A 12,171-nucleotide genomic window follows, 5' to 3' on the forward strand; every position below is an offset into this window, starting at 1 on the left:
GTTCAAAAGAGACAGATGGTCGTAGACCTTCATAAATCTGGTAATGGCTACAAGAAGATCCACAAACGATTGAATATACCACTGAGCACTGTCAGGGCAATTATAAAAAATAAAAAAAGATTTGGAACAGTTGAAAACCTCACGGGTAGAAGACACAAATGCATTTTGCCCCCCAGGATAGGGAGGAGGATGGTGAGAGAAGCAACAAAATCCCCAAGAATCACTGTGAAAGAATTGAACGTTTTGGTCAGATACAGCAGCGACATGTTTGGCGTCGAAACAGAGATGCATACAAGGAGAGGCACCTCATACCCACTGTGAAATATGGTGGTGGGTCAGTGATGATTTGGGGCTGTTTTAATTCCAGAGGTCCAGGGGCACTGGATGGCATAATGAATTCCACCAAGTATCAGGCAATTTCGGCTGACAATCTAGTTTTCTCTGCCAGAAGGCTGGGACTTGGCCGTAGGTGGACATTCCAACAAGACAATGACCCAAAACATACCTCAAGATCCACACAGAAATGGTTCTGTGACAACAAAATCAATGTTCTGCCATGGCGATCTCAGTCCTCAATCCAATCCAATCAAAAATCTGTGGGCTGAGTTGAAGAGGGCAGTTGATAAGCGCAAACCCAAGAATGTGAAGGATCTTGAAAGGATCTGCATAGAGGAATGGTCCAAAATCCCTCCAAATATGTTCCTTAACCTTGTCAAACATTACAGGAAAAGACCCCATGCTGTTATCCTTGCCAGAGGTGGTTGCACTAAGTACTAAATGAGGAGTGCCAATAATTATGAAACCTTGATTTTGGTTACATTTATTTTGTATTAAATAATTGTATGATTTTGGTTGGTTCCATTGAAACATTAATAAAGTACAGTATTGTTTATATTTTTTAAAGTATTGTTTGTGCATTCAGGGGTGCCAGTAATTTTGGAGCCCACTGTAGATGTGTTTTAGTGTGAAAATAGTAAGATTACTGTCTCTCTCTCTTCTTTTCTCAGAGCCTGATGATGTGAGGCTGGTGGGAGGAGGCAGTCGCTGTGCTGGTGGAGTGGAGCGGTACGACCAGGGAGAGTGGAGGACTGTGGGAGATGTAGGCTGGAACAAGGAGGCTGTAGCTGCAGTAGTGTGTAGACAGCTGGGTTGTGGCTCCACTGTTTCAGTTCTACCTGGAAACACCACTGGAGGGTTTGGAGTTTACTGTTCTGGGACTAAGCCTTCACTAAGGGAGTGTGGGAGAATGTATTATCACCTTCCTGGACGCACAGTGATATGCTCAGGTAATAACAAGATACACTATATGGCCAAATGTATGTGGACACATTAGTGGATTCGGCTATTTCAGCCATACCTGTTGCTGACAGGTGTATAAAATCGAGCACACAGTCATACAATCCATAGACCACCATTGGTAGTAGAATGGCCGAAGAGCTCAGTGACTTTCAACGTGGCGTCTAGGAGCAACAGCGGCTCAGCCGTGAAGTGGTAGGCCTCACAAGCTCACAGAACAGACGGCTGAAGCGCGTAGAGCGTCAAAATGATCCTCGGTTGCAACACTCACTACCGAGTTCCACATTCTTTTGGCCATGTATTACATCTCCTTCCTGGACTCACAGAGATCTGCTCAGGAAATATCAAGATAATATAATTATATTCAACTGATTTCCTTCATTCATACAACTTCCTCTGCACCTCTCACGATGACTATTTAGCTTGTAAATCTGCATTGCAAAATAGATCACTCCGTCAAGTAGGAATCAAATACAACTTAAATATCGCAGAATGCTTTTGTATTTGAGTGTTATCTCAGTGAACAACTCTACTCACTGCCACTGTCACATGTCATGTTATTGTCATATCTAAATGAGGAAAGAAAGTAGTTGAGGAGCTACGTTTTCTTTTTCTCTCCTCTTGTTCCAGATGTCCTGCTTCAGCCTGATATCAACATATGTTGTCTCAGTGACTGTAGGCCCACTACTCATGTTGCCCTGTGAGGGAGGGTGGCTAGCACTGTTACATGCTGATGTTATTGTCATATCTATAGGAAACTAGTTGAAGAGGTTTTTCTTGTTCTCTTTTATTGTTACAGATCTCCTGGTCCAGCCTGATATCTTCCTGACTGACTCAATGGGAGGGATCTCCAGGGGCCACCAGGGGCCTGAAGTTTTTAGGGGCTACAACTTCACCATCACCTGCTCCACTCAGCCACAGTACCCAGGAGGCTCCTTCCTCCTCACGTTCACCGGCTCCAACAGAACCCAGACCCAGCCAGCTGTCAATCACTCTGCTGCCTTCCTCTTCCCTGCTGCAGATGACTCCCACCAAGGGAACTACAGCTGTGTTTATGACAATTATGTTTTCTCTCATAACTTCTCCTCTGAGAGTGAGCTCCTCAACCTCACCGTCACAGGTAACTGAACATGATCCAGACTTATAACTTTGTCATTGACAGATTTCCCACAGATCAATGTGATGATGACCAGTCCCCTCATCAAAGGTGTTTCTGTTTGCAGCCTCTCCTCTGCCAGCCTTCATCATCAGACACGTTGTAGTGCTGCTGATCCTACTGACAGCCATCACCACCATCTACCTGTACTACAAGGTAAAGACATTTACTCAGACGTTACAAGTCATTTAAATGTTTGTGTCTTTGAGCAGGGTTCAGATTCTACATTGGTCTATATCTGTGTTTAAGGTGTGTGATTAACCAGATGTGTATCTTTGACTTGTGTTGCACTATCTTGGGTTTGTTCTTCTGTACAGAGAACGAGAGACGCGCGCACACACAGAGAACGAGAGACGCGCGCACACACAGAGAACGAGAGACGCGCACACACAGAGAACGAGAGACGCGCACACACAGAGAACGAGGGACGCGCGCGCACAGAGAACGAGAGACGCGCGCGCACAGAGAACGAGAGACGCGCGCGCACACTACAGAGAACGAGAAACGCGCGCGCACACACAGAGAACGAGAGACGCGCGCGCACACACAGAAAACGAGAGACAGAGAACGAGAGAGGCGCGCACACAGAGAACGAGAGATGCGGGCGCACAGAGAACGAGAGACGCACGCACACACAGAGAACGAGAGACGCACGCGCACAGAGAACGAGAGACGCGTGCGCACAGAGAACGAGAGACGCACACACAGAGAACGAGAGACGCGCGCGCACAGAGAACGAGAGACGCGCGCGCACACAGAGAACGAGAGACGCACGCGCACAGAGAACGAGAGACGCGTGCGCACAGAGAACGAGAGACGCGCGCGCACAGAGAACGAGAGACGCACACACACAGAGAAGGAGAGAGGCGCGCACACAGAGAACGAGAGACACGCGCACACACACAGAAAACGAGAGAGGCGCGCGCACAGAGAACGAGAGACGCACGCACAGAGAGAACGAGAGATGTGCACGCACAGAGAACGAGAGACGCGCGCGCACAGAGAAAGAGAGACGCGCGCGCACAGAGAACGAGAGACGCGCGCACGCACACACACACAGAGAACGAGAACGAGAGACACGCGCGCGCACACACACACACAACGAGAAACGCCCGCGCACACACAGAGAACGAGAGGCACGCGCACACACAGAGAACGAGAGGCGCGCACACAGAGAACGAGAGACGCGCGCGCGCACACACACACACACAGAACGAGAACGAGAGACGCGTGCGCACAGAGAACAAGAGACGCGCGCGCACAGAGAACGAGAGATGCGCGCGCACAGAGAACGAGAGACGCGCGCACACACAGAGAACGAGAGACGCGCGCGCACAGAGAACGAGAGACGCGCACACACAGAGAACGAGAGACGCGCGCGCACAGAGAACGAGAGACGCGCACACACAGAGAACGAGAGACGCGCGCGCACAGAGAACGAGAGACGCAAACACACAGAGAACGAGAGACGCGCGCGCGCACACACAGAAAACGAGAGACGCGCACGCACAGAGAACGAGAGAGGCGCTCAGACAGAGAACGAGAGACGCACACACACAGAAAACGAGAGACGCGCGCGCACAGAGAACGAGAGAGGCGCGCAGACAGAGAACGATAGACGCGCGCTCACAGAGAACGAGAGACGCGCGCACACACAGAAAACGAGAGACGCGCGCGCACAGAGAACGAGATAGGCGCGCACACAGAGAACGAGAGACGCACACACACAGAGAACGAGAGACGCACACACACAGAGAACGAGAGACGCGCGCACACACAGAGAACGAGAGACGCACACACAGAGAGAACGAGAGACCGGGATTTTAATAATAGCTGAAAAGTTCAGAATTAGTTTATCTTTCTAGAACCTTGGAAGAAATCTAAAAAGAGTGACAGCAACCACCATGATTCCTTTTAGTTTGTTTTTTTGCAACCATGGTAACATGGGGTTTTGGGTAACATGGGGGTTTTGGTAAGATGGGGTTTTGGTAACATGGGGTTTTGGGTAACATGGGGGTTTTGGTAAGATGGGGTTTTGGGTAACATGGGGGTTTTGGTAACATGGGGTTTTGGGTAACATGGGGGTTTTGGTAAGATGGGGTTTTGGGTAACATGGGGTTTTGGTAACATGGGGTTTTGGTAAGATGGGGTTTTGGGTAACATGGGGTTTTGGGTAACATGGGGTTTTGGTAACATGGGGTTTTGGTAACATGGGGTTTTGGTAACATGGGGTTTTAATTACTTTTAGAGAGTAGCTCAATTACGTATTTTTTGTGTTCCAGAATATATTGCTGCTTTTAGCTTTTGTCTTTATGTCTTTATCTTATTTAGTGTTTCTCTTAGATTCTTTATCTTGAAGTGTTTCCATTATTAGTCCATGACTGACTCACTCACTCACTCTTGGTGCTGTGTCTCCCTAGACCACCAGGAGGCAGAAGAGAGTGAACAGGGTGAGCAGCATGGATCTTTATGTTGATGCCAATGCCATGGAGATGGTCTCTCTGAGCTCCAGAGCTGAAGCTGGACCGGGAGAGGAGAGAGCAGCCCAGGGGACTGAGTAGGAGTAGAATGACGCTGACCCTAAATGTTGATCTTAGGTTAGTTTTGTGTTTTGAACTCGATGGTCAGCAGTGGACTGGTGTTTAAAATGTGGTGACAAACCTTAAGTGGTTCTAATTTTAATAACACAAGTTAAGAATTAGTTTATCTTTTTATAACCTTGGAAGAAATCTAAAAGGAGTGATTGTAACCACCATTATTAATTTTGTTTCTTTTGTACCACCATGGTAACATGGGGTTTTGGTAACATGGGGTTTGGGTAACATGGGGTTTTGGGTAACATGGGGTTTTGGGTAACATGGGGTTTTGGGTAACATGGGGTTTTGGTAACATGGGGTTTTGGTAACATTGGGTTTTAATTATTTTTAGAGAGTAGCTCAATTACGTCTGTTTTGTGTTCCAGAATGTATTGCTGCTTTTAGCTTTTGTCTTTATGTCTTTATCTTATTTAGTGTTTCTCTTAGATGCTTTATCTTGAAGTGTTTCCATTATTAGTCCATGTATTATTATAATCATCTGTTCAATCTTTGTATTTTGAAACATCTGAATAAAGGGGTCATTTTAGTTTGTTGTTGGGGTTTGTTTTGTTGCTGTTGTTTACCTCTCATGATGTTATTGATTATACATTTTATGATATTGACTGATATTATTATTCATTATAAATATTATGGTATTGATTATTATGTAGATTATTGTTATGATGTTTGTACTATATAGAGATATTTGTGTTATTCTCTTATGATCTGTGGGTTACAGAGAAAGTATAGTACTTAGTTCAGGTCTGATATACATTAAATTGTGAATATGCTGTGTGCAAATCAATCAATTAATCAAATTAAAGTTAATAAATATGGTAATATATATCAATGATCTCAAAGGTATTGTTGAGAAGTGTTTATTTCATATTTGTGATGTGAGTGCAGATTATGTTGATGTTATGTTATTTACCCTTTACAGATAAAGACCTGTTGCTCTCTAAACTGCCATGTAATCACTGAATGCTTTTAATAAACTCACAGGCTGTCAGTCTTGTGTGATTTCTCTCTTAGACAGACTACAACATACAGTATGAATTAACTGAGATCAGTCTTGTGTGATTTCTCTCTTGGAAAGACTACAACATACAGTATGAATTAACTGAGATCAGTCTTGTGTGATTTCTCTCTTGGAAAGACTACAACATACAGTATGAATTAACTGAGATCAGTCTTGTGTGATTTCTCTCTTGGAAAGACTACAACATACAGTATGAATTAACTGAGATCAGTCTTGTGTGATTTCTCTCTTAGAAAGACTACAACATACAGTATGAATTAACTGAGATCAGTCTTGTGTGATTTCCAAACAAGTTTTTCACACATGATAATGATAGTAGATAGCTGGATGGAAGCAGTGTAGAAAAAGTAACCAACTGTCATACTTGAGTAAAAGAAAAGACACCTTAATAGAAAATGACTCAAGTAAAAGTGAAAGTCACCCAGTAAAACATTTGGTTTTAAATATACTTAATGATCAAGAAAAAAAAGTATATAATTTATTTCAAATTCCGTATATTAAGCAAACAAGGCAGGCAGCACGTTTTTTGGGGAAGTGTGTTCCACTACTAACAGAGGAACAGGGGGAAGTGTGTTCCACTACTAACAGAGAAACAGGGGGAAGTGTGTTCCACTACTAACAGAGAAACAGGGGGAAGTGTGTTCCACTACTAACAGAGGAACAGGGGGAAGTGTGTTCCACTACTAACAGAGGAACAGGGGGTAGGGTGTTCCACTACTAACAGAGGAACAAGGGGAAGTGTGTTCCACTACTAACAGAGGAACAGGGGGAAGTGTTCCACTACTAACAGAGGAACAGGGGGAAGTGTTCCACTACTAACAGAGGAACAGGGGGTAGGGTGTTCCACTACTAACAGAGGAACAAGGGGAAGTGTGTTCCACTACTAACAGAGGAACAGGGGGAAGTGTGTTCCACTACTAACAGAGGAACAGGGGGAAGTGTTCCACTACTAACAGAGGAACAGGGGGAAGTGTTCCACTACTAACAGAGGAACAGGGGGAAGTGTTCCACTACTAACAGAGGAACAGGGTGAAGTGTGTTCCACTACTAACAGAGGAACAGGGGGAAGTGTGTTCCACTACTAACAGAGGAACAGGGGGAAGTGTGTTCCACTACTAACAGAGGAACAGGGGGAAGTGTGTTCCACTACTAACAGAGGAACAGGGTGAAGTGTGTTCCACTACTAACAGAGGAACAGGGGGAAGTGTGTTCCACTACTAACAGAGGAACAGGGGGAAATGTGTTCCACTACTAACAGAGGAACAAGGGGAAGTGTGTGTGTGTGTGTTTGTGTGCGTGTGTACCAGCTCTGTCTCACTCAAATGCACATTCCAGCAGACTGTGCTCTCTCTCTCTCTCTCTCTCTCTCTCTCTCTCTCTCTCTCTCTCTCTCTCTCTCTCTCTCTCTCTCTCTCTTGTCTCTGTCTCTCTCTCTGTCTCTCTCAGCAGGTAAGGGGAGAATGAAAATCAAAGTGGAAATCAAAGTGCAGTGGAAATGCACTCCCTCTCCTCTCTCTCTCTCTCTCTCTCTCTCTCCATACCTCTGCATGTTGTCCTGGGGTCAACTGTCTCTGACACTGTTGACACTTCAGACACAGAGGGTGGTAGTCACGCCCCGACGACCTCTTCTTCTCACCTGGACCAATGGGGTTCAAGAATACCAAGGGTTAGAGGTTAAATGTCTGTCATAGACCAATGGGGTTCAAGGATACCAAGGGTTAGATGTCAAATGTCTGTCATGGACCAATGGGGTTAGAGGATAGCAGGGGTTAGAGGTCAAATGGTGTCATTCAGAGAGAGATCTGCACTGTGACTGGAGAGTTACCTGTTAGGTTCCTGTTAGAGTTGCTAAGCTACTGGTAATATACCAAAGTTACTGGAATGTTCTATGGTAACTTTGGAAATGTATACTTGAGTAACTTATTTTTAAATTATTCCTATATAGTGTGTCTGTGTCCATATTGTCCATGCGTTTTCAAAATAAAATGGCCTAATTAATGAAAAAAGCATCTAATCAACAATGGCATTATTTTAAATTAATTCTGCAACTATGACAACTATTTACTTTTTTCCCAACTGCCACCAATTTGGCGCCAACACATTTACAACAAAGACATATTGACAGTCAAATAAATACGTGTGTAAAAAAATATATAAAAAGTATATTTCATGCTGAAACCCTCATATTAAACACCTGTTCATGGTTTATTAAATTCACTAAGTTCATGGTTTATATTAAGGATAATGTTTTCCAGCTTTGTATTATATATATATATATATATATATATATATATATATATATATATATATATATATATATATATATATATATATATATATATATTAAACCATCTTATTTGATTATTGTATATATTTTTAACATGTGATAAGGTCACACAGAGGGCCAGAGATAATTACAGACTCATGTGATAAGGCCACACAGAGGACCAGAGATAATTACAGACTCATGTGATAAGACCACACAGAGGACCAGAGATAATTACAGACTCATGTGATAAGGCCACACAGAGGGCCAGAGATAATTACAGACTCATGTGATAAGGCCACAAAGAGGGCCAGAGATAATTACAGACTCATGTGATAAGGCCACACAGAGGGACATAGATAATTACAGACTCATGTGATAAGGCCACACAGAGGATCAGAGATAATTACAGACTCATGTGATAAGACCAAACAGAGGACCAGAGATAATTACAGACTCATGTGATAAGGTCACACAGAGGGCCAGAGATAATTACAGACTCATGTGATAAGACCAAACAGAGGGTCAGAGATAATTACAGACTTGTGTGATAAGGCCACACAGAGGACCAGAGATAATTACAGACTCATGTGATAAGACCACACAGAGGGCCAGAGATCATTACAGACTCATGTGATAAGGCCACACAGAGGGCCAGAGATAATTACAGACTTATGTGATAAGACCACACAGAGGGCCAGAGATAATTACAGACTCATGTGATAAGGTCACACAGAGGGACTGAGATAATTACAGACGCATGTGATAAAGCCACACAGAGGGCCAGAAAACATTACAGACTCATGTGATAAGGCCACACAGAGGGCCAGAGATCATTACAGACTCATGTGATAAGGCCACACAGAGGGCCAGAGATAACTACAGACTCATGTGATAAGACCACACAGAGGGCCAGAGAACATTACAGATTCATGTGATAAGGCCACAAAGAGGGCCAGAGATAATTACAGACTCATGTGATTAGGCCACACAGAGGGCCAGAGATAATTACAGACTCATGTGATAAGGCCACAAAGAGGGCCAGAGATCATTACAGACTCATGTGATAAGGCCACACAGAGGGCCAGAGATAATTACAGACTCATGTGATAAGACCACACAGAGGGACAGAGATAATTAAAGACTCGTGTGATAAGACCACACAGAGGGCCAGAGATAATTACAGACTCATGTGATAAGACCAAACAGAGGGTCAGAGATAATTACAGACTTGTGTGATAAGGCCACACAGAGGACCAGAGATAATTACAGACTCATGTGATAAGACCACACAGAGGGCCAGAGATCATTACAGACTCATGTGATAAGGCCACACAGAGGGCCAGAGATAATTACAGACTTATGTGATAAGACCACACAGAGGGCCAGAGATAATTACAGACTCATGTGATAAGGTCACACAGAGGGACTGAGATAATTACAGACGCATGTGATAAAGCCACACAGAGGGCCAGAAAACATTACAGACTCATGTGATAAGGCCACACAGAGGGCCAGAGATCATTACAGACTCATGTGATTAGGCCACACAGAGGGCCAGAGATAACTACAGACTCATGTGATAAGACCACACAGAGGGCCAGAGAACATTACAGATTCATGTGATAAGGCCACACAGAGGGCCAGAGATAATTACAGACTCATGTGATTAGGCCACACAGAGGGCCAGAGATAATTACAGACTCATGTGATAAGGCCACAAAGAGGGCCAGAGATCATTACAGACTCATGTGATAAGGCCACACAGAGGGCCAGAGATAATTACAGACTCATGTGATAAGACCACACAGAGGGACAGAGATAATTAAAGACTCGTGTGATAAGACCACACAGAGGGCCAGAGATCATTCCAGACTCATGTGATAAGGCCACACAGAGGGCCAGAGAACATTACAGACTCATGTGATAAGGCCACACAAAGGGCCAGAGATAATTACAGACTCATGTGAAAAGACCACACAGAGGATCAGATATAATTACAGACTCATGTGATAAGGCCACACAGAGGGCCAGAGATAATTACAGACTCATGTGATAAGACCACACAGAGGGCGAGAGATAATTACAGACTCATTTGATAAGGCCACACAGAGGGCCAGAGATAATTACAGACTCATGTGATAAGGCCACACAGAGGGCCAGAGATAATTACAGACTCATGTGATTAGGCCACACAGAAGGCCAGAGATAATTACAGACTCATGTGATAAGGCCACAAAGAGGTCCAGAGATCATTACAGACTCATGTGATAAGGCCACACAGAGGGCCAGAGATAATTACAGACTCATGTGATAAGACCACACAGAGGGCCAGAGATAATTACAGACTCATGTGATAAGACCACACAGAGGACCAGAGATAATTACAGACTTATGTGATAAGACCACAAGGAGGGCCAGAGATAATTACAGACTCATGTGAAAAGACCACACAGAGGATCAGATATAATTACAGACTCATGTGATAAGGCCACACAGAGGGCCAGAGATCATTACAGACTCATGTGATAAGGCCACAGAGAGGGACATAGATAATTACAGACTCATGTGATAAGACCACACAGAGGGCCAGAGATAATTACAGACTCATGTGAAAAGGCCACACAGAGGGCCAGAGATAATTACAGACTCATGTGATAAGGCCACACAGAGGGCCAGAGATAATTACAGACTCATGTGATAAGGGCACACAGTGGGCCAGAGATAATTACAGACTCGTGATAAGGCCACACAGAGGGCCAGAAATAATTACAGACTCATGTGATAAGGCCACACAGAGGGCCAGAGATAATTACAGACTCATGTGATAAGACCACACAGAGGACCAGAGATAATTACAGACTTATGTGATAAGACCACAAGAAGGGCCAGAGATAATTACAGACTCAAGTGATAAGGCCACACAGAGGACCAGAGATAATTACAGACTCATGTGATAAGACCCCACAGAGGGACAGAGATAATTACAGACTCATGTGATAAGGCCACACAGAGGTCCATAGATAATTACAGACTCATGTGAAAAGACCACACAGAGGGCCAGAGATCATTACAGACTCATGTGATAAGGCCACACAGAGGGCCAGAGATAATTACAGACTAATGTGAAAAGACCACACAGAGGATCAGATATAATTACAGACTCATGTGATAAGGCCACACAGAGGGCCAGAGATAATTACAGACTCATGTGATAAGACCACACAGAGGGCGAGAGATAATTACAGACTCATTTGATAAGGCCACACAGAGGGCCAGAGATAATTACAGACTCATGTGATAAGGCCACACAGAGGGCAAGATATAATTACAGACTCATGTGATTAGGCCACACAGAAGGCCAGAGATAATTACAGACTCATGTGATAAGGCCACAAAGAAGTCCAGAGATCATTACAGACTCATGTGATAAGACCACACAGAGGACCAGAGATAATTACAGACTTATGTGATAAGACCACAAGGAGGGCCAGAGATAATTACAGACTCATGTGAAAAGACTACACAGAGGGCCAGAGATCATTACAGACTCATGTGATAAGGCCACACAGAGGGCCAGAGATAATTACAGACTCATGTGATAAGGCCACACAGAGGACCAGAGATAATTACAGACTTATGTGATAAGACCACAAGGAGGGCCAGAGATAATTACAGACTCATGTGATAAGGCCACACAGAGGACCAGAGATAATTACAGACTCATGTGATAAGACCACAGAGAGGGACAGAGATAATTACAGACTCATATGATAAGGCCACACAGAGGGCCATAGATAATTACAGCCTCATGTGAAAAGACCACACAGAGGGCCAG

At 44.2% G+C, this 12,171-nt stretch overlaps 1 protein-coding gene across 1 annotated transcript; it reads left to right on the forward strand.

The window, feature by feature from the left end:
• Positions 1–1,246: 1,246 nt before the first annotated feature.
• LOC311123989 (uncharacterized protein) lies at positions 1,247–2,713 on the forward strand (the record flags this gene model as incomplete). Its single annotated transcript, XM_084198213.1, has 4 exons — positions 1,247–1,286; positions 2,096–2,416; positions 2,520–2,608; positions 2,702–2,713. 4 exons carry the CDS (start codon positions 1,247–1,249, stop codon positions 2,711–2,713), a joined length of 462 nt encoding a protein of 153 aa, XP_084054339.1.
• Positions 2,714–12,171: the final 9,458 nt, after the last annotated feature.

The sequence above is a fragment of the Coregonus lavaretus genome (genome assembly GCF_964263955.1).
Source record: "Coregonus lavaretus genome assembly, contig: HAP1_SCAFFOLD_1490, whole genome shotgun sequence".
Taxonomy (NCBI): Eukaryota; Metazoa; Chordata; class Actinopteri; order Salmoniformes; family Salmonidae; genus Coregonus; species Coregonus lavaretus.